This window comes from Typha angustifolia, chromosome 11 (genome assembly GCF_048772165.1).
Source record: "Typha angustifolia cultivar Huaian chromosome 11, ASM4877216v1, whole genome shotgun sequence".
NCBI lineage: Eukaryota > Viridiplantae > Streptophyta > Magnoliopsida > Poales > Typhaceae > Typha > Typha angustifolia.
Window position 1 is genome coordinate 469840 of NC_133249.1, and position 25518 is coordinate 495357.

General features: G+C 45.5%; 4 protein-coding genes across 4 annotated transcripts; 2 read left to right on the forward strand and 2 right to left on the reverse strand.

Moving 5' to 3' along the window:
• Window positions 1-1072: 1072 nt before the first annotated feature.
• Window positions 1073-2187, reverse strand: LOC140770155 (cytidine deaminase 1-like). Its single transcript, XM_073111185.1, has one exon. The coding sequence runs from the start codon at window positions 2103-2105 to the stop codon at window positions 1170-1172; it is 936 nt and encodes a 311-aa protein (XP_072967286.1). The 5' UTR covers window positions 2106-2187; the 3' UTR covers window positions 1073-1169.
• Window positions 2188-9949: 7762 nt separating this feature from the next.
• On the reverse strand, window positions 9950-14558 carry LOC140769749 (peroxidase 57-like). Its single transcript, XM_073110609.1, has 7 exons — window positions 14202-14558; window positions 13932-14120; window positions 13688-13853; window positions 13172-13581; window positions 12422-12559; window positions 12281-12307; window positions 9950-10234 (listed from the first exon to the last, which is right to left on the reverse strand). Exons 1-7 carry the CDS (start codon window positions 14556-14558, stop codon window positions 9950-9952), a joined length of 1572 nt encoding a protein of 523 aa, XP_072966710.1.
• A 2562-nt stretch (window positions 14559-17120) lies between these two features.
• Window positions 17121-19686, forward strand: LOC140769750 (B3 domain-containing protein LFL1-like). Its single transcript, XM_073110610.1, has 7 exons — window positions 17121-17264; window positions 18303-18344; window positions 18429-18515; window positions 18645-18745; window positions 19130-19176; window positions 19258-19334; window positions 19429-19686. Exons 1-7 carry the CDS (start codon window positions 17121-17123, stop codon window positions 19684-19686), a joined length of 756 nt encoding a protein of 251 aa, XP_072966711.1.
• A 625-nt stretch (window positions 19687-20311) lies between these two features.
• LOC140771254 (V-type proton ATPase subunit C) lies at window positions 20312-24620 on the forward strand. The gene is made up of 11 exons (XM_073112713.1): window positions 20312-20570; window positions 20659-20727; window positions 20809-20936; window positions 21043-21142; window positions 21837-21904; window positions 22108-22249; window positions 22881-22997; window positions 23153-23278; window positions 23818-23901; window positions 23987-24066; window positions 24293-24620. The coding sequence occupies exons 1-11, from the start codon at window positions 20457-20459 to the stop codon at window positions 24387-24389; spliced, it is 1125 nt and encodes a 374-aa protein (XP_072968814.1). The 5' UTR covers window positions 20312-20456; the 3' UTR covers window positions 24390-24620.
• Window positions 24621-25518: the final 898 nt, after the last annotated feature.

Genomic DNA, 25518 nt, shown 5'->3' on the forward strand with positions numbered 1-25518 from the left:
GTAGTGTTTCTGTCAGTTTGAATCGTTTCTTTTTGGAGCACCAAATTCCACATGAATCTCGTGCGTTCCGTATGTACTCTCATCTACCACTGTGTTAATTATATAGATTAGGATTGGAGTGGGCATGTTAATAAATTGCTTTCAGAGTTCCTAACCGACCTAATTTGGTAGCGATGCTTGCAATCACTTCTGGCCGTAAAATAATATGTATATATTGCTTTCAGGGCTTCCAAATTATTGCTTCTTAATATCAATCAAGGTAATGACTGGAAACTTGAGAAGGATCCCCACCGAGTGCTTCCCATGGAATTGAAAGTGTTGAATTAAAATAAGGAGACAAAGCATGTGGGCTACTGCTTTCTAAATTATAATGGATCCAAAACACCACTACTAAAATATATATTTGTTGGTAGCCATAACTAAGCTGCACCGTCGTTATGACAGTGATGTAGATTTGATTGACTTGGTAACGATGATAAGATGCGTGAGTATGTTAACATAGAATCAAGTCATATATAAATTAGAGAGATGTATTTGGAAAAGTCATGCGGAATAAAAACACATCAAATAAACTACTTATCCAGCAGCTAATAATTCAATACTTTCTATGGGCAAAGCTTATATTTTTCACAGGTGCACAACTTGAAAGTTGAAAATATTATTCAGAGAATAATTTAAGAGAGCGATTTCTGATAGAAACTACTCAGCCATGAGAAAGACATGAGGTGAGGTATCGTATCTTCATCCAAAATTTTCAGCCATGAGAAGTTGAAGCCCACAAGCTAAAACTCTTCTTAACTTAACTAGGTCGAGTCACAATAATGGTGGCGGATTCTCATCAGTGTCTTTGTGCCATTAGACTGTAGTTCTTATTATTTTAGAGAAGTTAACAAACATACTGAGTAGTAAGCTTTTCTTAGAAGGAAGCAAGGTTTATCCTTAATAATTTGAAGCTTTTTTAAGCTTAATTTCTCGCTATTTTTTCCTTTAAAAAAAAAAAAAAAAAAGAAGATAAAATGCAAGTTGAGATTAAAGTATTATTTGGATCACCAGCAGCAGGCAGAAGTCCAACTACCACATAAATCGCAGAATTTTATTTAACAGCATCGATAACATTATCCATGGCTCCGTGGAGATCTTATCCCAGCCGTCCATTCTCGATTCATAATTTATACCACGTCCGACGGACGGTAGCGATACACACTCAGATGGGCCCCGGGGGCCACGGCGGCCAAGAAGATCCTGGCCGTCGATTCGTGTGACACGATCGCCTTGTCCTTCTCCACCAGCGCCGCCGCCACCACCTCCTCCTCTCCCCCGGCCGCAACCATCGCCACCATCGCTGCCTGCACCGGCGATAAGCTAGGGTTGTACGCAGCCGACTCGGCGTACGACCCTGCGTATACCCTCCCTTTCCTGTCCCCGACGGCGAACCCCGCCGCGCACGCGCTGTACGGCGCGTGCGCGGCCCTCGCAGCAGCCTCCGCCGCCGTCCTCAGGCGCCGGTCCATCCCCACCGCCTCGCCCCCGTTGCACTTGGCATCTCCGCCGTTCGCCTCAGGGATCGCGCCGAGGTCGTTGTCGTGGATCTCGAGGAGGAGGGGGACGCCCTTGTGGAGGAGGTCTGGGGGGCCGAAGGGGCGGGGGAGGAGGGATGAGATGGTGCGGAACGCGGCGTTGGGGCCGTCGGCTGTGACCAGAATCCGGATCTCCGGGGCACCACGGACTTCCTGGAGGAACTGGCGGCAGTGACCGCAGGGGACGGAGGACACCGCGATGCACCGCATCCCGGCCTCGCCGGCGGCAGCGGCGTTGCTTATAAGGAACTGCTCCGCGTGGACCGAGTGGTTCAAAGGGAGCCCCTCGAATTCGAGATTCACGCCGACGTAGATCCGGCCGCTGAGTCCCAATCCGACGGCTCCCACGGGGAACCTCGAGATCGGCGCCCTCACCAATCTCATCGCCGCCGGGACGAGGGAGGGCAACAGATCCTCCACCGTCGCCGCTCCGGATTCCCTCGCCATCTTCTCCGCATCCTCCGCTTCGATCACGAAGCCGGAAAGCGATATCTCGGCCGTCGATTTGGTAACCTTCTCTTCTCCCATATCGTATCCTATCTCTCGTTTTGTATCCGTAATTATTCCTCAAAGCGTGGAAGCAGGGGTGTGGGGGGGTTGATTTGGAGGCGTGAGGGGATATTTAAAGGTTTCGAAAGGTGAGACCTTTTATTTAAATATGAATAAATAAATTATTATTATTTTTTAAATAATAAAAAAAGGAGCTATTTAAAGGTTTCGAAAGGTGAGACCTTTTATTTCATTTAAATATGAATAAATAAATTATTATTATTTTTAAATAAATAATAAAAAAAGGAGCTTCTTTTTCTTTGATCCTTCCTCATCCTCTCCAACTGTGGGAGAGGATGGCAAATAATTGAATTGTTTGTCACGTTGATGTCTATAAATAATCCCAAATTGGACATGCATACAAGAGAGTGCTCATAATATCTTTTTTTTTTTTTTTGAATAGCTAGCTATATTAGGTTGACCTATCCGCCTGCCGGGATAACGACCTCCTTCAAAACAAGGTTACATAATTCAATGGGGAGAGGGTCCGTCGGCCCAAGCCGAACAGCCCCCAAACCCCGCTTACCACATTTGGTCGCCCAGTCGGCCACTTTATTCCGCTCTCGCCTTACATGACTCAGGCGATAATTTACAAAAGAGCTAAGTAAAGCGATACACTCAGCAACTAATCCCCTAATTTCCCACGGACAGCTGACTCTTTTCTGCATGATCCGAACTAACTCCAATGAGTCGGATTCAACTTCCACCTTGGTGTAGCTCGCCGCAAACCGCAGTCCCAACCGGAGGGCGTGCCCCTCGGTTCGTAGCGACGACTCGTCGGCGGACGATTCCCACGCTGCCGCTACCAGGGTACCGTCCGCAGCCCTTATTATAGCTCCTACCCCACCAAGACGATCCACCCCGGAGAACACACCGTCCACGTTGACCTTGATCCACCCCTCCGCTGGGTGTGTCCACCTTGTCACCTACGGCCTCTCCAGAGTGGACCGTGGCCGACCTTGCTTTGCATAGTCCTTAGCAAGTTGGACAGCTCGCCGGACTAGCATGTCAACATGCATCTCAGTGTCGCCAAAAACCCTAGCGTTACGCAGCTTCCAAAGCATCCACAACGTGGACGCTATTATTGCCTTGCAGTCCAGGGTCTCCTCTGGGTCAGCGTTCCAGGACGTGGTGATCCAGTCTTCTGTCATCATGGCTGGCCACTCGTCACCCCATCCTTGGCTTGTTGCCAGCGCTCACCAGATCTCTTTCGCAACCCTGCATGTGAAGAAAAGGTGCGCTATACTTTCTCGATGTATCTCACACATGGCGCAATTCTCGTCTGGGCCGACTTGCATCGCGTAGGCGCGCCCGCATTGTCAGCCTCCCCCATAACAGCTTCCATGCAAACAGGCGAACTCTCGGGGCCACCCGCAGTCGCCAAAAGTCAATCCATCCTGCCCAACTGTCTTGACCCCTCGAGTTGATGAAGGCGTAGATGGATTTGGCCTTGGGCTCTCCCGCTCGCTCCAGCCACCAGATCCACCTATTCGGCCCGGCCGCCTCCGTCAGCTCCGTGGTGCCAATCTAGAAAGCCAGGACAAGTCCGGCTTCCCCCACAGTGCTCATAATATCTTTTTTTTAATGGTTGTCTATATTAGGCTGGCCTATCCTCCTGCGGGGATAACGGCCTCCTCCAAAACGAGGTTACATAAATCCACGGGGAGAGGGTTCGTCGGCCCCAGCCGGACAGCCCCCAGACCCCGCTTACCACATTTGGCCGCCCAGTCGGCCACTTTATTCGCCTCTCGCCTTACATGACTCAGGCGACAACTTACAAAAGAGCTGAGTAAAGCGATGCACTCAACAACTAGACCCCTAATTTCCCACGGGCAGCTGACTCTTTTCTGCATGATCCGAACTAACTCCAAAGAGTCGGATTCAACTTCCACCTTGGCCTAGCCTGCCGCAAGTCGCAGTCCCAACCGGAGGGCGTGCCCCTCGGTTCGTAGCGACGACTCACCCGCAGACGGTTCCCACGCTACTGCAACCAGGGTACCGTCCGCAGCCCTTATTACAGCTCCTGCTCCTCCAAGACGATCCCTCCCGGAGAACGCACCGTCCACATTGACCTTTATCCACCCCTCCGCTGGGTGTGTCCACCTTGCCACCTGTTGCCTCTCCAGAGTGGGCCTTGGCAGACCTTGCGTTGCATAGTCCTTAGCAAGTTGGACAGCTCGCCGGACCAGCATGTCAGCATGCATCCCCGCGCCTCCAAAGACCCTAGCGTTACGCAGCTTCCAAAGCAACCACAGTGTGGACGCTATTTTTGCCTTACAGTCCTGGTTTCCCTCCTGGTCAGCGTTCCATGACGTGGTGATCCAGTCTACTGTCAGCTTGGATGGCCACTCGTCACCCCATCCTTGGTTTGTTGCCAGCGCTTGCGAGATTTCTTTTGCAACCCTACACCTGAAGAAAAAGTGCTCTATACTCTCTCGATGTATCCCACACATGGCGCAGTTCTCGTCCGGGCCAACACGCATCGCATAGAGACGCTCACGCGTCGTCAGCCTCCCCCATAGCAGCTTCCATGCAAATAGGCGAACTCTCGGAGCCACTCGCAGTCGCCAGAGTTCAGTCCATCCTGCCCAACTGTCTTGACTCCTCGGGTTGATGAAGGCGTAGATGGATTTGGCCTTGGGTTCTCCAGCTCGCTCCGGCCACCAGATCCACCTATCCGACCCAGTCTTCTCCGTCAGCTCCGTGGTGCCAATCTGGAAAGCCAGGTCCATTCCAGCTTCCCCCACCAGCCGGTCCGCCTGTCCCCTAGAGATCGCTGACAAGCAATTCTTTGTTCATCAACCTCGGGTGTATTTGCCGTGGCTGACGGTTCCATGGTACCTCAGTTAGCCAAGGTTCACTAGCCGCCTTGGTCGTTCTTCCGTTGCCTATCAGCTTGCGACACCCGCCTCGAATAGTGACCGCTGTGCTAACCAACGCTCACCACACCCATGATGCCCTAGCTGGAACGCTAGGGCTCCAGGGGTTAAGCTCCCCGTACTTGGCTCTCAGTAGCTTCACCCACGGGCTTTCCTGCCGATTCAAGACTTTGAATACGAGTTTCGCGAGGAGCGCTGCCCTTGCCTCCTTCAACTTCCTTATCGCCAAGCCCCCTTCCGCCTTCGAGCTCGTCACCGTGTTCCAGTTCTGGAGGTGGATACCTCTGCTTGCCCCGCTCTCCCATAGGAAGGACCAGGCTTTCTTTTCTATCGCCTGGAGGATAGTATCCGACAGCCACGTGCATCCCAACCAGTACGTCGGGATAGCCATGATCGTGGCGTTTATCAGGGTTAGCTTTCCTGCAGTGGAGAGAACCCCTCGTTTCCACCCGGCAAGTTTCTTGCCCACTCGGTCCACCAGCGCCTGATGTTCCCGGACTCTTACCCGGCGGTCCGAGATGAGCACACCCAGGTAGGTAAACGGCATGGTCGCCGGTTGGATTCCCAGGCAGTTGTAGAGCAGCCTCTCCCTCTCCTTATCAATCCACCGGGGGAGGAGAAGCTGTGACTTCTCTAGGTTCACCTTTTGGTTGGTTAACTTGGTGTAGTCCGCAAGACACTCTTGGATACTTAGCGCATTCGACTCAGTCGCTTGTACCGTGATGAGGAGGTCGTCGGCATACAACAGGTGAGTGAGCTGGGCCTTTCCTTCCCGGTATCCCGTTAGCTAACCACGCTCCACTCTATCGTTAATCAGGCTGGATAGGTTCTGAGATATCAAGATGAACAGGTACGGGGAGAGGGGGTCTCCTTGTCGGAGCCTTTTAAAAGGTTGAAGCCACTGAGTCGGGGTTCCATTAATAAGGAAAGCAAAAGCCGGGGAGGAGATACAGGCCTCTATCCACGCGCACCACCGAGACGGAAACCCCATTCTCTAGAGCGTCTCCATTACCGCCTCCCAGGAAACCCTGTTATACGCCTTCTCCATATCTAACTTGAGCATCATGATCGGCGCCGAGGTTCTGTTGGTGGTCATCGAATGCACCACTTCTTGCGTTGCCAGGGTGTTGTCAACTATGTTCCTTCCCGCCACGAAAGCCGCCTGCTCCGATCCCACCAGCTTGGGGAGGAGGCTCTTCATCCGGTCAACCAGTAGCTTCGCGATGATCTTGTAGCTGACGTTACACAACGATATTGGCCAGAAGTCCTTCACTCTGGTAGGGTTTGCTGTCTTCGAAACCAGCGTGATGTAGGTTCTGCCCCATTGTGGCGGCATGCTGGCTTGGGAGAAGAAATGATTGACGGCGTCACAAAGGCCTTCCCCGATCTCCTCCCACCGCTTGACGTACACCTCTGCTGGAATGCCGTCAGGTCCCGGCGCCTTCCCCCTAGGCAGACTCCACAGCGCGCTTTTGATTTCCTCCCTAGAGATGGGCCTGACTAGATGTTCGGCCTCCTCTTCCGAGATCCTCTTAACCTGTGGTCAAGGCCGATTGATGTCCATCTGCTCAGTGTATTCCCCCCCCCCCCCCCCCCCCATAACTGGTTGTATGAGGTTCTGAAGGCTTCTGCCACCTCCGCCTCGCTACTGACCCACCTCCTGTCCTCACTGAAAATGCCAGTGATACGGTTGCGATGCTGGCGGATGGTAGCTGTGAGGTGGAAAAATTTAGTGTTCCTGTCGTCGTTTTGCACCCACTTAAGTCACGCCCTTTGCAGCCATTTGATGTTTATTTGTCTTCTAAGCGCAGACTTGAGGTTATAGAGGCATCGCAGGCGGCACAGCCCGGGCTCGTCCAGTCCCACCTCCGCATCAATCTTCTCGAGATCCTCCAGCTCTTCTTTGGCTTCCTTTAGTCTGGCTTCGATATCTCCCACCTTTTTCTTCTTCCACCTCCTCATTGCATTCTGCAGCAAATCCAGATTATGGGAGAAGAGCTGCATGGGGTCCTCTCTCCTCCGGTTCCTCCAGACCTCGGCGGCGATGGTCGCGTTGGCTTCGTACTCAAGCCAGTAGAGCTCGTACCGGAAGGGTTGAGCCTGATGAGGTCGCTCTGAGAGGAGGGATAGTAAGAGAGGCGCGTGGTTCGAAGCAGAGCGATCGAGGTGCTTGACCTGGCTTGAAGGGTGCAGTTTGAGCCACCTGGAGTTGGCCAGCACCCGGTCTAACCGGACCCATATACGTCGGCTGTCTACTTGGTTATTGCACCAGGTGTATGGTAGTCCTGAGAACCCAAGATCACATAGCCCTGCCGAGTCGACGAAGGTCGCGAATGCCTGCGTCTTAGGACCCAGCTCCACCATTCCGAAACTCTTTTTCTCGTTCGCATGGAGGTATGCATTGAAATCGCCAGCCACCACCCAAGGGCTGCCGATGCTAGAGAGCTGTAATAGCTCCTCCCACAGGCTCTACTGCTCCGCTAGGTGATTACTGGCATAGACCGCTGTCAGCCTCCAAGTTTCTCCGGTCACCGGGGTGATTATGAAGTGAGCTGCGTAGCGAGACAATGCCACAACATCCACGCAACCTAGTTTGGCCTTCCAAAGAAGAATAAGTCCTCCAGATACTCCCACCACCGGAACTGCGAACCAGGACCAGCAGCGTACTAGAGCTTTTGCCACTATCGTCACCTTATCCCAATCAACATGAGACTCGAGTAGCACCATAACCTCTGGTTGGTGTTCTCTGTTTAGATCTCTACATCTGTCAAGGACTTCCTTCCTCATTGCTCCTCTACAATTCCAGATAAGGGCCTTGTTCATTGGGTAACTTGTGGGTTGGGAGCGATACGTGCTCAGTTCGCCCTCCCCCGTTTGGAGGAGGGTAGCTGGTCGACACCTTCCGCGTTGGCTTCACTGGTTCCTTCCACCTCCATGTCCTTGGTGCCCCAACGCTGAGAGTTGCGTGGGTAGACGGCAACCATCTGTAAGTTGGTCTCTTTTGTCTCCATGTGCTGTATCAGCTCTCCTCCCTGGGCAGCCATTAAAGTGTGCCTGACAGCCCGGACTACACCTGCATGGCTCTTCGCCTGTTGAGTGTCGCAGGCGCTAGTTATCCTAGTACCCGATGCTGCCAGCCCTCCCTGGAAGATTTCAGCTGGGTACAGGTTGCTGGGCTTGCCTTTTGCACCATTGCTTTTTAGCGTTCGCACATACGCCGAGCGGGGCGTCCCATCCCTTTCGGACCCGAGTTTGATGGTGAGCCCGTTGATGTTTGCCGTGGCTGTCGAGGTCGCGGTTCCTTCCCCAGAGCTGACACTTGCTGCGCCTTGTGCCTCTCCCTCTTGTTGCATTAAAACCTCCATTGACGTGTCGGGTTGTGGTTGGCTCGCCTCTCCCCTCGTTACTACGTTTGCATGGCCGCCTGACTTGTCAGCTGCTAGCGTGTCCACTTGGTGTTGGGCCGGCCCGCTACCACTCCCCGTGACTTGATCCCTCTTGTCTTCCGTACCCCCTGCTTTAGCTTTCCCTTTAGTATTGATAGGTAGCCTGGCACCCTGGTGCTGTGGGTCCCGCGGATCAGTCGGGGTACGTCGTTGGTTCTCATTCCCTCCAGTCCATGCATGGGTTTTTCCTACGTTAGTGGTGGTGTACTTCGCCGCCTTCTGGTGGTGGTTTTGTCGTTGGCCACCGTGTGCTCCGCCCACTCCGGGCGTCTGCTTAGGTCCGTCGGTTTGCGAAGGTGGCCTCTGAGCTTTCCAGTCCGGGACTTTGGCCTGCCCTATAGCACGGTTTGGTGTCGCCGGAGTGTGGTGTACCTGCCTCCTTGGTTTACGTTGGACCTTGACCCACGGCCCATAGATGGGCCCTTCCTCGGGGTCTGCTTCCATAGCCCGAGCCTCACCGGCTGCCTTCTCCTGCTTATCTTCCTCTTCTGGGCTCTTGGGACATCTCGAGCCCTCTTGTCTAGGGGTAAGGCATGCTTCCTCCATGTGCCCAATCCTACCGCACCGGTAGCATAATGTCGGGATATCCTCATAGATCGCTACTTGCTCCAGTTCATCCTCCTTCGGGCCAAGCCATACCACCGTTTTGAGCGGATTGGCCAGATCTATCTCGACGCAGACTCGGGCGAAGCGGCTACGAGTGTGGTCTAAGGTGGTTTCATCGACCCTTAAAGGCTTCCCGAAATACGCAGCCACCGGGATGAGGGCTTCCAGCTCCCAGTACTCCTCCTTTGGGAGGTTGGGCAGTTGGAGCCAGATTGGCGCAGTCATAAACGCCTCAGCGGTCGGCCGGAAGTTGTTTCGCCACGGGATTAAGTTGAGCACCCTTCCCGTGATCGTCCAAGGCCCATTGCTCAGGGCATACATTATGTCCTCCTCGTTATCAAACCTGAAGACGTAGTAGCCCTCCTCCATGTCTGAAACGGAGAACCCGTTAATCCCCCTCCATAGCATGGCAAGGGTTCCCTTAAGCCTATCCAGAGATATGCCTCTGCCTAAAAACCTCCCGAATAAGGTCCTCCGCCACTTTCCCCGGCACCGCTCCAACACCTCCGGGCCGATGATGACACAGTCGTTGGCCTGCTTTTTGAGCTTGGCCAGAACCTCCTCAGGTATTCGCCCTTTGCCGTCCCGGGTGCTGCCTAGTCCAGCAGCTACCGATGCCCGGGATCGCATTAGAGGTTCCCCTCGATTTTTTGCTGGTTTCGACGCCGTGGCTCTTCGCAGTAGAACGTCCTCCTCCCCCCCCCCCCCCCCGCGCTGGGGAAGGAGGCTGCAACTAGACTCCTTCGCAAGCGCTCATGAGCACGAACTCAAGCTTTTGGATGTGGATTCAGTGCTCATAATATCTTTGTTTTTTTTTTTTTGACTGCAAAGAGCTGAGGTCAGCTATTTATTGATATTCTGCCGCCACGTTTCTGCGTCGACAGTTAAAAGCTTACATATTTCCGGAGGAGCGTTGGCTTAGTCGCTCCACCTGGCAGTAACCCGAGGCCACGCTGGCCCTCGCTGCTGCCCAGTCAGCGACCGAGTTGGCTTCTCTCCCCACATGGGATAACCTGACCTCACCAAAGCCATTGGCTAGCTTCGCACATTCGCGCGCCAGGTTATGGATGCGCCATGGGTTACTTTGGTACTCCAGTCCTTTGTTTGCCAAAGATGATTGATCAGAACCAATAAAGTTTGTACAAACTATTGTGCAACCTAGTTGACTGCACGAAAGCTGTCGAAAAGTGGATTAGAGTTGAAAGTTCTTTCTAGGATATGGTTGATATGTTTGATTAGATAATGATGATAGAAAGTTTTGTACATTAGGATTGTGTGTGCTTTCCAACTAAGATGGCTGAAAAAGGACTCCTCATCATTCAAATTGTGGTTTACATGGGATTTGCACTAAGCTTGGAAAAAAGAAGTCCATGCCATGCAAGCAAGCACATTGTATGGTTGCTTGTCCAAGTAGGAAAAGGAACTAGATTCTCTGGTACCATTATTGGGGGATTCTTGAGGTTGTTGAGCTACTTTGTGTGGTGAATGGAGGGATCAGAACAACTCATCTTTCCCTCATCTAAACTTCAATTGGGGAGCAATACCTACCGTATTATGTACTACCAGCTATAAATCTAATATTGTTTGGATGAAGTACATCTTGAATCTATGTGTTCTTCTCGTATGATCTCTGCATGTGAACAAGTTTGACTTATCTCTTTGATTCTATTATGTAACAGGGATGCATTGCTGTGTAGAAAATTCTCTTTCTGTTAATTTGCATAAGGTAGCTAAGAATCTAGTTAATATATATATTGCTTTCAACCTTTGCATCTAAACTTTGGTGGGGAACAGTAAGCCATGAAAGTTTGTGATCTCTATTTGATTTGGTGACTCTTAGGACTTGAAGTATCTAATTCTGTTTATGTGCTCTTAAAATGTCATCCATGAAAAGTAATACCCTGTAACAGTGAAGATATAGCGATGCTGATTAACATCAGATCAACTTGCAGTATGCTTGATACGAGGTTTCTCTGTACATGAGTTGCACTCATCTCTATTGTCTCCAGAGCCATTATGATTAGGGGGGCCAGCAAGGAATTATTGAAGTAGGGAGATGGATTGTTATAGAAAATATGGCCTGTGTCCAGCTATAAACCAGTTTCCTCATTATAGATTTATAGTAGAGGTGACAACGACGTTGTCATTTGTGTGCTTCTAGCTAAATGTCTCATGAACCTTTTGAGTAAGTCATCTGAAATAAGCATTATATTAATATCACAATTGAGAGCAAACGTACACAGATAATAGCTTGACAGGGTAGGGTGTTTCTTTGATTGAAGAGATATTATCATATATTTTATTTGATAGAAGGATTTCTCTGTTTGAATGTTTACCTTGAATACTATGTGTCCAGTTCTATACAATTAGCAATGAGAATATGTGAGGTGAAATATTGTTTACTCTAACCATGCAGTTACTGGCACATTTATGCCTAATATTCAGCTAAAATTTTGATTCTACAGCCCTGTAGGGACTTACACAATATATACATTTGAGTCATTTTCTGTTTGTGCTTCTAGATTGTACTTCCATCAGATATGTACTGGAGCCACTTTGATTTAGGTAAACCCACTGATTTTCCACTTGCAAGTGCTGAATCAAAAGGGTGGTTTTGTAGGAAGGGGCCACATTAAAGAATGTATAGTCTTTTATAAAGTAAAGCTACGTTTGACAGGAAGTGGATGGATTGGTTCTTGATGATTGTAAAGAAGTATGAAGAAATTAAGGTGAGTCAGATATGATCGTGAAACGAGCATACATTTTTAATAGATCTGTGAATAATAAAGAGGTTAATGTGAAGGACTTTTCTGATGACAGTTCTCCCATTATTAGTGTTGCTGAATTACTTTTCTGATGAAAATAGTTTGAGAAAATGGCAAGGTAGGTTGCATTCAATAATTTGTCATATTGATCATGAGTTCATGACTGTTCTTAGGTCAATAACAAGGTCAAGTCGGCAAGTTCCAGTGTTTCCAACAGTTCTCGCACTATTAGTGTCGTAAAAGTGATGGATGGGATACAGTAATCCTTCTCCAGCTAGAGTGTGGAATTGAAGAAAGTATGTTTCCCATTATTAGATTGCTGATAATATGATCAGCAAACTGGCAATTCAAATTGATTTTTAGGACTGATTCCAGCGAGCTTAAATTGGCACTTGGTGCCGGTTTTTGGTGGAAGGAAATCTATCATTAGTTTCAGTTCTCCTGAAACAACCAATTACCTGCATCTGCTGCAAATTGCCCATTTTCTGAGAAATTATACCCAGCTTACAGTTATTATTCTGCATATCAAACGTGCTGATTTCCTTTCGTGCACTGTTCGTCGGTCGTTCATTATCGATATTCTAGTTCCAGGTGCTTACTCTTGATCTGCTGGAAGCCTTGGGGACCATATCAAAGATATCCATTAGACTGCTGGCAGAAGGATGAGAACTCACAGAGGGCAATAAAGAGTTGTTTTTAGGCCTGTTGATCACAGGATATGCTTGGCTAAAGTGTAGCTAGTTTACCTTTATCACATTGCGATTAATTTCCCAGAAAGTAAAGTGAGATCCAGTTTTCCCCACAAGCAAGTTCATTAATCAGATGGTACTAAAAGTTTACCTTCATTGATTTGGTATTCATAGATTATACTCTCTTAACTTTGTGAATGTTACTTTTTCTAAGTCGTATCTGACTTCTGCCATAGCAGTAATATGTGTATCAGTGCTCACGTTTATATACAAGGAAAAGGCAATTCTTGTACTGCATTCAAGGCGATAGTATCCCTTGATACCCCCCTTTCTCTTTATAGGAGGCCTTGTATTCATAGTGGAAAGATGAGACCACATATTGTAAAGCCCAGTGTGGTAGTAGTCACCTTGTCTTGCCAATTTGCCATAACATGTTCAATAGCAGGCCTGCAGTTTGAATGGGATTTATAAACACAGTAACCCAACAGAAAGATAAACAAAAATAAAGAAAAAGCTCACTAAAATCCATAATTCTTTATTTATGTATTTATTATTTTGTATGGCAAGTGTTATCTTTGCAAACAATCTGGAAAATTTTGAAAAATATCAAGGGGAAAAAAAAAAACATTCGAGTGTATAGAAAATTTATGATGCCAAGACCATGGAGCAACGGGTCCGGATCTCCCCGGCCGACCCGGTAAGTGGCGAGAGCCCGGAAAGTTTAACCATGGCGCGCCCGAAGTCGTCACGAAAATTCCGCTCTCCGTCTTTCGGCGCCGAGTACTCCCGCACCCATTTCACCGTGCGGCCGGCCGTAAGCTGCTGATCCGCTCGCATTATTCCTCTCCCTCCTAGTAGACTCCAGTAGTAATGGCTCCCGAATCCCATTTCCTGCTTCCAACCTCTATAGTACCCCGTTTCTATCCCAGCTTCTTCCCCTCCGCCGCACACCGCTCTCATCTCCGCCACCATATCCAGATCGATCGACCCGTCCGGTTGACCCGTGCCGTCGTAGTCGTAGAGCCGGTCGCGGAAGAAGCGGCAGTGGACTTTTCCTATGCTGTGAGCCCCTGTGGATGATGGATGAAGGTGAGATCTTGGAGACTGGAGGAGTGAGAATGGAGTGTAAAGGTGGGATCGTGGAGGGGTTTCTGCGTTGGGTCTCGGTGGATGTACCTAAGAGGGCGACGGTTAGTTTATCGTTGAAGCCGCGCGTGGCGAAGTTGGAGAGAGTCTTGGCGTAGGAGTCGTTCGGTGCGGGGATTTGGATCTGGGCGTCGTGGTAGAAGCTTTGGGTGCTATCTCTTCTTCCCGTGAGAACTGGGTAGTACGGGCCTCCCGCCTTAATCCAAAGGTAATAAAATACCTAATGAAGAAGGGAGGGATGAGATAGATATAGAATAGGGTTTTGGATTGGTACCAGGAGGAGGGCTTCTCTTGCTGCGATGACCAAGATATCGGCACAAGAAACGGTGGCGTGGCAAGCGGCCTCGACCCTGGACTTGATCTCTTCGATGGCATCGAACCCCCTCAGGGTTTGGTTCGGAATCGCGTCTTTCTCGGACATGGAGCCATTGATCCGATCCAAGAGCACCGACGCATCGCATCCCTTCCAAAGATAACACCAAACCCATTGCATCTCAGATCAAGAAAACGGAGGAGAAAGCTCAAAAGGTCGAGAATTTAGTACGTGAACGAAGCAGTCGTGGAAGAGGAGGCGGATGACGGCAGGGGCGACGGTTGAGTTGCGGAGGTGTAGATCTCTCATGGCGTACTTAACGACCAATTCCACCCGAGGGCACGTATCCCGGTAGAAATCGTACACCAACCCCGGCCCCGGGCCCGGGCCCGGCCCCGAAGTCGATGAGTAAGAGAAGTTGGAGGACATTTTCCCGTCTTCTTCTTGGAGTCGCCGTGGCGTCTCGATTCGAAAATCCGAAGAGGAAGCGGAAGTCTTCTTGGTGGTCCCTTCTCCGCCAAGATCGACGAATGAAACGAGCAAGGAGACAGCGAGAAGCGTCGCCCCCCATCTCAAAACCCCATCCATAGCTTCTTCTTATTCTTCTTCTTGGAGCTCTCTAAGAACAGTGGGGGTTTTTTAAATGGAAAGAAGCGGCAACTCGAGTCGAGGCACTTGGCGCGCGCTTTCTACCTAGATTCTGGAAGTCACTTTCTTGGGCTAAAATTCTGAGCCCAGTAACTCTTTTCATGGACCAGAGCAATCATAATTCTTTTTTTTTTTTCATTTTTTCTTATGTAGATATATATACAAAAGCAAAAAAAACAAAAAAAAAGTTAAAAAAACAAAAGTAAATAGAAAAGGCGTTTCTAGAAATGAAACTGACTAAATCCCGTAACGACAATTTGGGGAACCAATTTATCCACCTTTTTAACTGCAGGTGGCGTGAAGTAGGTGAGTGTGCTCGTGTGACAAATGTGAACATGCTAAATGCTAATGCATGCAAACTTTCTACGTGCCATCGGGCTCTCAATTAAAGGAGATACCGTGCGTTACGATATCCATATCTGCACTCCGATACCCATCCGGACGGTGCATTTACGCCGTTATCCTCTCTTACGTAACGGACTGGTCGGTTACTGGTTGAGCAGTTGGACTGTTCCGCGCACGAACCACCGTGCTCGGCGTTTGCTCGTCCGCCACGTCGCCCGTTCGTGCGTGTAGCTCCCGTCGCGCGTTTACGAGAGGCCAACACCGGATCGGCGTCGCGCGAAACAAGATGCTTCGTGGCTGCGATTGGCGTAGCTCCCTGGTCGAGTGGCTCGGGAAAGGAAGCCATCCAAAGAGGAGGCGTAGAGCTTTCAACGGCCTAGATGCTTCCACGTGTGGGCGTTACACCGACCCTTTTTTGATTTGCATGGAACCGGCGGTGACCCGAACGAGGCCAAAGGAAAAAAAAGAAAAAAGAAAGAAACGCAGCAACCAGCAAACGACGCCGTGGCGAGCTTGGAAAAGACTCTTTTGACCTTTCATCTCTCACTCCTTCACTTACCAGTCCTCGTCCGGCCAAAAGCTGAAGTTACTCGCGGTAAGCTCACCACACCGATAGAGTGATGGCGCAACATCCCATATCCTTTTAGTTATATAAGAGCTCATATATAAGAAATATCTGTAAGTATGAATATATTAACTCAGTAGTTCAGACTAACATAGAATACTCTTAACATTGATAATCAACTCTCCCTTTTTTTTAGTATACAAGTAAAATTAATAAAGGTCTTTATACAATATTACTATTTATTGTTTGTCATTCTTTTCTAATATGTCGGTTCTATTTATCATATGTTTTATCGTGAGTACTTGATAAAATGCATAGCACAATTATTTTTGAATAAAAATTCTACAGTTACGTGTCTTTGATCAAGAATTTAATTGCCACGTAGAGAAACGTTTTGCTACGTGGAACGATCATTACACCTGATATAAAAAATGACGAACTTTATAAGAAGAGGTAGAAAGAGAGAGAGAGAGAGAGAATAGAGAGAGAATGTTTGAATATGCCATTACTTGAAAATACTATTATATTTCTCTACTTCTTCTTCCCTCGTAATAAGAGAGTTCAGTGCTCGACGCTACTTCCCACCTCTCTCTCGATTCTTTTTCTATTCTCCTCACCGTCAATCTCTATTTTCTTCTTTAGCAACTACAAATGAAGCTCTTGCCAACCACTAATTGATCAAGTTAAGACGTGTTACTCAGCATACACGGTATCACAATTTTATACTTAAACCTCGTTTTAAATTGTCAATATTTAATAGAATTAGCCTTCATTATCATAGTCATGCAATTATTTTTTCTTTCCTTACTATATATCATTATTTAATTTTTATTCCCTCTCATAACAAATCAGCTCTCATTATTCATCAACACTTAAATTTCTTTTCATACAAATATCTCTCTTACTCTATCTATACAAATACACACAATCTATAATGTCACTCTTCATTTTCTTTCCTAAGATATAATTTATCAATAATTAAACATAAATTCTACCCTGTTGCATTCAACATTAAACTTCAATCCTCCTACCTTACTAATTTGTTATAAAACTAGACCACAATTGACAATTGTTCATGACTTCCAATACTCCCTTACATGAATCTTATTCTTAATATATATATACTGTGGATACGGTGACCACACCCACACCCATATTTTGTTCCAGTTAACTCTCAGAAGGGACTCTCCCGGCATAATACCAAACCTTCTACCCCTCCTCTTCTTCCCGGCTTTTATTCCTATAAACCAAACCCCCCCCCCCCCTCTCACTCACTGGCGATGAGGATAGAGAGAGAAAGTAGAGAGAGAGAGAGAGAGAGATAGAATCACTCACTCACTCACTTCACTCACTCGCTCACTGACTCTCGTAGTTGAGATAGAAAAAAAGAGGCCATTGATTCCCGGGGCAGCGAAGTCAGAGCCCTTTCAACACCTGGCGGCTCCCTCCTCGCATAACTCCACCACTCCCACAACGGCCTCTACCTCACTCTCTTTATCGCTCACCCCCCCAATGCTCTATATATACTCCTCCTCCCTCCTCGTAGAACTCGCTCCAATTCCTAACCCTTACCCCCCTCAACTCCCCCTACCATGGCCGGAATGAGCAAAAGCGCTGCTTCTTCTTCTTCCTCCTCCTCCTCCTCCGCAGCCGCCGGAGACCTTCGCGTCGCAGCTGGCTTTCCCGCCAGCCGCAAGCGCAGGTCCTCCGTGAGGTCCCGCCGCCACAAGCCGCGCGTGAGCACTCGCCGCCGATTCCTTTTTCGTTTCTTTCCTCTTTGGTTTACTTCATTCGATTCGTGACCTAAATTGGATGCACCCGAGCGATTTCTAGATGGTGCTCTGGTGATCGAGAGGGTGGAAAGATTATTCGTTCAGGTTGATGGGCCGTAAGAGCGACGGGCTTGTCGATCTGATGGCCGTTGGATCGTGTTTGGCTCGTCGATCTGGACCATCCGATCGATCGGGCCATACCGTGAATTTTGCCTAATCCTTGGGCAGAATTGGTAGCTAGCTGAATATTCGATTGTTGCGTTGTTTGATTGCATATTTAAGCTCTCCACTTGTTTCTTTAACATTTTAAGCCCGTTCCTTCACCAATTGTAGTTGATGGGCTTCCACAGGAACTATATAGTATGTTCGCTTAGATTTCTTCTGATTCTGTGACTATATCTGCTTTAGAGGTCGAATTATTGCTATGACTTGAGTAATCTAGCTTGTTATGATTGCTTAATCCTGTCTAGAATTAATAGATTTGTTGTTCATGTGCTGATAAGTTGGATTTGTGGATTGCAAGATTTGCAGTAAAAAGGAGAATCGAGCAGTTGGATTTTTGATCATATTGTCATCATGGTGGCAGCTTGACCTTATCGCTGTCGTTATCGGCGAAATACATTCTTTTTTTACGTCGAATGGTTCAGATTACAGCTTAGCTATTTTTAGTAATCATGAGGGTGTAGAGTTTTGGTAAACAGTCAGAACTCTACTTTGGTAGTTGAATTCAATGTTCTGACATTTTAAGGTAGCTCTTTTTTATGGCTTTGTTGTCTCAAATTAACAGGTTGGTTGGATTTTCATGCTGCCATCATGGTGGCAGCTTGCTATCTATCGGATAACGGTTTAACGGTTTAGAACTGGGTTTGTCGTTATCGTTATTGGACACATTTATCTAATATCAAATAATTGCATCCAAGAATTTCACATCAGAAAGCAGTATAGTGAGATTAATCAACCACTTATTTTATTGCTGACTGATTCTGAATCTTCTGTTAGCAGGAAACTGCTCTGGATTTAAGTAGGCCTGCCCCTGATCCTGATGTAAGGTTTATTTGCCAAAGGTCCACATTAAATTAATTTCATGCACCAATGTTACTTGATATATTCTTGCGATATTTATTGCAGCAAGCTGTGGATGGCTTGAGGTTTATCCTTCAGAAGGAGCTCAGGAACAGTGATGTCAGTGCACTCGGTCGGATCGTTCTTCCAAAGGTCAGCTCTGTAAACTTTTAACTCTTAAATCAAAAGCTCTGCAAGCCTGCAATTTTTTCCATCTTCATAACTTCCAGCATTAGTTGTGCAATTTCTGATTATTTGCTTTTTGAGCATTTATATTTTCAGAAGGAGGCTGAGGCCCAACTTCCAGGCCTTACAACTAGGGATGGTATAAACATAACCATGCATGATTTGGTGAACTGCCAAGTCTGGACTTTTAAGTACAGGTTTTGCTGCCTATAACCTCTGCATAATGTCTTGTTACATATAACTTGCAGAATTATTTATCTGACTTCACACATTTCTTTGCCTATGAGTTTCTAACTTTATACTCTAGTTTTTGTAAAAATATTAGAAAACTGAAAGCACCCGAAGCTAGCAAACTGATACATGGATCATTTTCCGATTATTAAAGAGTGTTCACATGAAATAATCCTGTAACTCTGATATAGGATAAGTTAATTGTAACTTCCAAGTTAGTGTCTTTCTCTTAAATTTTGGAAATTATGATATCTTTCTATTATTTTTATTTTTGCTATCATGTGAGAAAAGACTTATTCCTGGCACCATCTGTAATGCAATCTCCAACTTCTTTCTTTTGCCAATAACAGATACTGGCCTAACAACAAGAGCAGGATGTACATACTTGAGAATACTGGTGAGAGCACTTGCCTGTGAAAAAATTGTCAATGCTAGATCGATGCTCTTCTTAATCTTGCTTTATGTCTAACTGTCTCAGGGGACTATGTCAAGGCTCATGGTCTTCAACTTGGCGATTTTATCATGATATACAAGGATGACAATAAGGACCAATTTGTATGCCTTCTCCTTTAGTCTATTTATACTTTATACTCGGTCATATTGTTCAATTAACTCTCGGTTTAATTCTTGTCGACAATCTGATAAATAGTTAATTCGCGCAAAGAAGACAACTAATGAGGAAGCGACCGCTGCCTCAGCGGATGACGATGGGATCTTCGACTCCATTGTGCCCGATATTGTAGTAGGCAGCGCGAGGTACTCTGAACTCTTTCTGCCATTGGCAGATTGTATGAACACCGCATACGGTCTCAGCTTCGCCTTCGCTGCAGACCTCTGCATGAATTCCCCGGATGACAACCTGGAGGAACCCCCCCTTTGCTGGAGCGTGTCAATTGACAATCTCTAGTGACAGCCATGGAATAGGCTCTCTATCATATACAAGCTGTTGTTGTTGTTATTGTTGTTGTTGTTGTTGTTGTTGTTGTGCCGTCGAATAATTCCAGCTGAGAGATAATATACATAGAACTATGTATATTTATAAGTGAACTTTGTATATGTGAAATGCAAGGCAACTATGTTCTAATTTAATGGAATTTTAGTTCTTGGATGTTAATATTGTGTGCACCTCCTTCTACTACTCCCCATCAATTAGGTTCGCACATTGAACAAAATGGATGAAGAAGAAGCATTGGATGCTAATATAGCACGTGAAAGTCACTGGGCTGGCTGAAAACAATGACTACTTCCCCTTTGCTAGGGATTATGTGAAAGCTTATAAATTTCAGGATGAATTTAGTTTTGATAAGGCTAATAAATTTTCATGTCGGTTAATCATAGGATCTACTCTAATTAATTATTATAAGAATAATAATATTTATGCAAAATTCTGGAGCCCAATTCGGAAGTCAAAACTATGTAATTTGGGGTATAAATTTTGGTGCAATTAGCGGTGCCATTTCCTTTCTCTAACAGCAAACAGCAAATACCTCGTGTAACCAAAGGTGTACCCAAAGCGCCTTCTTTCCCAACGTCCTCTCTATTACGAAGAGGAATCCCATAGCAAAGCGAGTCTTTTACCTTCATAATCTCCATCGCCATCTCGAAATCGTGGTGGCAATTAAGGAATAATAAAAATCCCCACCTTTTCCCCGATCGGAGATCTCTCGCATCTCCCCCATGGCGACCAGATACTTGATCGTATGCCTCCCCGCCCAGAGCTCCGCCTCCGCTCTCTGGAACCGTCTCCGCGAATCCATGTCCAAGAGCGCCTTCGATACCGCCCTCTACCGAGTAATTCACCGCAATCGAATCCTCTTTTCCCTTCTTTGATTTCTAGTCTCTCGAGCTCTGATCCGATCTAGGGCTTTGGTTTCTGCAGTTCAATATTCCCGATCTGCGAGTCGGAACCCTCGATTCTCTGCTCGCGCTCAGTGATGATCTCGTCAAGGTGCGATTTTGATCTAATTTTGCGCTTCGATCGTTTGAATTATTTCGATTTGGTGTTGATTTTTCGGTGGGGAAATCGCAGTCCAATGCGTTTATCGAAGGAGTGTCGCATAAGATTCGGCGGCAGATTGAGGAGCTCGAGAGGGCTTCGGGTGTTGAAGGAGGCGCGTTGACGGTGGATGGAGTTCCTGTGGAAACCTACATCACGAGGTAATAATTACTAGATAGCGACTTTTGATTCCTTGTGATGCTTCTAGTGGTTAGTAGATAAATATTTTGCTTACACGAGTGGATGGGTTGTTTGATGGGGTTGCAGGTTTGTGTGGGATGAAGCCAAGTACCCGACCATGTCGTCTCTGAGGGAGATCGCTGACAACATTCATGTCCAAGTAGCAAAAATCGAGGATGACATGAAGGTCAGTGTACTAGTTCTCCTGTAATTCTCCATCTTTGTGAATCTATAGAGGTGTGTGAAATTTGTGTGATCTGATTGCTGCTGTTGCATCAATCACTGAATAGATAGCATGCAAATACTTCACGAAAATCAAAACAAATACAGTAGTGAGATTCATTGTGGTAACATGGATTGCTTGCACATTTGCTGGCTCGATTGGTACTGAGTGGCTCGCTTAGACTTGGTACCCATAGGGAGCTGTTTGACTTCTAATTTGAACTTTACGTTAGTCCTCTAGTTAAATGTAAGAGATTCAATGCAATACATAAGCAATTCTCTGTGGAAGATTTGGATTAAGCATTGTTTTAATCCTACCAATAATCAACTTTATAGCACCATGCATAACAGATGTCAAAGCTAACCATGTTCCATTCTTAGATGGATGCAACTAAAAGAGGCAAAGTGACTGAGAATGTTGTAGACAGTGGTGATGTACATGTAATAAAGCAGTGGAATCAACAGAATCGTCTTTTAGAATTTGTAATGTTGAGCATGGTTCGTTAGTTGCCATTCTCGACATTAAGTAATCAAGATATTTCACAATCATAAAAACATATATGGGAAAAGTTCATATTTATGGGAGTTTTATATGTTAACCATGTCAGGACATGAAACTTTGCAAAATTTTGATTGCCATTTAAATAATTCTTATGCAGGTTCGTGTTGCAGAGTATAACAACGTTCGAAGTCAGCTTAATATAATAAATAGAAAGCAAACTGGAAGGTATGATTTGCAGATTGGTCTTTTTAAATGTCTCTTACATATTTGCGTTTATGGGTAAATGGATCAGATCTGCCAAAGTATTTGGTACAAATTACCATTTTTTTTCCTTATTGTTTTTCTTTTTTTGGTTGTTCCCCATTCTCTTTCCTTTGAGAACACTTCCTTTTGTAACTGAGTTATAAGTTCCTTTTTAACTGTAACAGCTTAGCTGTACGCGACCTTTCCAACTTGGTCAATCCAGAGGATATCGTGACGTCAGAACATCTAGTGACCCTTCTTGCCATTGTTCCCAAATACTCTCAGAAAGACTGGTTATCAAGCTATGAAACACTGACAACCTATGTGGTAAAGTATTCTGCTGCTTATGGCTTTGTAGTATGTGCAAATTTCTAGCTATGGAATCGTGAATGTTTTTCACTGTCTTCTTTTACTAGACTCTGCTCTTCTGTTGGTAACTTCATTTCTTCTTCCAGAAGTGCCATCAAGTACATATATTAATCAAATGATAGATTATTTTAATCTTATTTATGAGATACTGAACACATCCAGGTGCTTTTATGAGCAGTCATGACCAGTAAGTTACCTCTTATCTGATCTTCCCTGAGCGTCTTCTAGCACTAAAAGTTTCCTCCCTTTTATACTACCACTGTTCGCTCTTTAAGCATTGGAGGCCACAGTAATGGTAGATATGCAATGGATTCAAGTATTCAACATACTTTGAAATTGCAAGTTCAGAATAGAATTGCCTGTATCTGTCAAGTGGAGCTTTCCCAAGATCATTTTTCTTACTGCATGTATGCTGAAATGTGGAAAGGTGTGCTTATGGTTAACATTAAGATGATTCTTTCATCAGTTATGTCCTAAATTTGTATGCATGGTTATCAAGATATACTCATTAAATTGTGTCTGGAATACTGATAGCTCATTGTTGCTTTTAATGTTTCTTAGCGCTGAATCTTAAGATGCACTTGTGTAGGTACCTAGGTCAACAAAAAAGCTATACGAGGACAATGAGTATGCTCTTTACACTGTAACACTCTTTGCTAGAGTTGCTGACAACTTCAAGATGAGTGCACATGAAAAGGGATTTCAGGTAAAATTCTTTTGTGTTGTATGTCATAATATGAATTCCTTGTTGGCATTTTCCTTATGTATACCAAGGTTGTGTCTCACAAGCTTTTGTTCTTGCCTACTCTGTAACAGATAACTTTTTATTGATGGATCTTACACAATGTTTCTGTTCTTCAGATTCGTGAGTTTGAATATAGCCCAGAAGGGCAAGAAAGTCGAAAACAAGAGATGGAGAAGCTAATGCAAGACCAGGAAAATATGAGGACCTCCCTTCTACAGTGGTGTTATGCTAGTTATGGGGAGGTATATTACTTATGATATTCTTAGTGAAACATAATATGTCAGATGCTTAATATTACTTTTTTATTTTACCTCGCTTTTGCAAATTACAATTTGTTGGGTGGAGGAAATGTGTCGGAAGTTGGAACATGGTGTAAAAATTAATTGAGCATAAGGGATATCGATCATTTTGTGGAAGCAGTTCATACTTGCAAACCACTGAGCCATGGAACCAATGGATCAGATAAAAAGGGTTTATTATAGATTTGACAACTACTTAGAAATTAAATTCTTAAAGAATGTAAGGAGAATTGACTAGGAGTTGGATAGTCAGAAGTTGGAACGGACTTCAGTACAATCTCCTCTGATTTTTGGATGATTCACAAGTTGTACACTTGGAGAGAGTTCGCCAAAAGACAACTTTCAGTAGCACTAGGTCTATAATTTGCAGGCTTATAGTTGTGGAAAAAGCTGATGCAAAATTGCCTTTCACTCCAGGGCATAGCTTATATAAATGTTCTGTAGCTGAAGATTAGCTCATTTTGTTTTCATCTACAATGCAGGTTTTCAGTTCCTGGATGCACTTCTGTGCTATACGTGTCTTTACAGAAAGCATTCTCAGATATGGTTTGCCGCCATCATTCTTGGTATTAAGACTTCTCCATGCCTTTCTGATGATCACCTTGTTGTGCACAGTGACAGAATGCATTATTCTATTTAAATTACTTTCAGGCTGCCGTCTTAGCACCTGCAGTTAAGAGTGAGAAGAAAGTACGGGCTATTCTTGAAGAGTTTTGTGGCAATGCTAATAGGTAATGATCTGGTTCAGTAATAACTTTCGTTAGCTCTGCAAACTGGGATTATCCTCAATGTTAAATTCACCCTCTCCTATCATGTGCCTTGTTCCCCTGGCATTTAACGTTATCTTTAGAATATCATTGTGACATTGGAGATTACTGATGTACTATTTTAGTGGTTTTACTTGTTTTGCTTTCTATTATGACTGTGATATACTCATTGAATATCCTGTACTTTCAGCACTTTCTGGAAATCTGAAGATGAGGTAGGCATCGCTGGTCTAGGTGGAGAAACTGAGAATTATCCCTATGTGTCGTTCACAATAAATATCGTTTGATATCGTTATGATCGATTTACTTGTGCTCAACAAAGGCTTTTGGGTAATTCATAGCCTGCAATACCATCCAGAGATTCCTGGTGTATATTAGATCACATGTCCAATTCTTTTTTATGTATGTTATAAATTCAGAATTTTGTTTCCCTATCTCATGATCAATAATGTACTCTTTTGAAATTGGATGTCATACTCTATCCTTTGAGGAAACAATTGGACCTCTTTCTCGTGATACCTCCGAACTTATTATGCTTTCTTGTGGATTGCTTGAAGTAAGTTTGGTAATTTGAGAATTTTCTTCTGACAATTTAGTCCCTCTATAGGGTCGTGCATTTTACCCCTCTTGAGTTCCTGGGGTTCAGACTTTCTTCATTAAAGAGGCAATCTTTTTAACTTTATTCTTCTAAAATGAATTCAAGAGAAACATCGTTGTTGTAGAGGAATTGTGAAATTATTATTTTCATTGAAAAATTCTGGGAACCGTAGCCTTGCTTTTTTTCCTGAACTACAGGCAAATATTGGAGGTTTTTGAATAGATAAATAAATTTTGGATCTGTTTATTTATCTTTAATGGGAGGATGAGATGTTGAGAACTATATGAGAGTGACTTCTAAATTCCATTCTTCGAAAGATTAGGCATTAACATCAACAGAAATAACAAGCGAAAATGAGCAACCTTGTCAACACAATGTAGTCTTAAACCATGTAGATTTCCAGATATACCACAGTATGAACTAGAGAAAGCCACACTTCATTTATTTAGAGAGATATGTCCAGTAACATAAAACCAAAATTATCTTCATGTTATGTGTTAATGGAGCATTCCAGGCTGGTGATCTCACTGGCTCTCTTGGGGTCATTGCAGTAGTTGTAAGTTATGTAATTATTCTGCACCAATGCTATCTCATTCTTCTCCTCATTGCTGAGTACATGGTTCATCCAAGAAGAACTATCACTGCCACAAGATGTAGCTGAGATATTTCCAAGCCAAACACAAGCCTCAGCCTTATAATCGCGGTAATGCGTAATAAATGGTGCTTTGTTCCAATCAACTTTGCCAATCCAGTTTGATCCATCCCACAGGCTTGCTTGGATCTTCATGAGCTGATTCTGTGGATAATCAAAAGAAGAA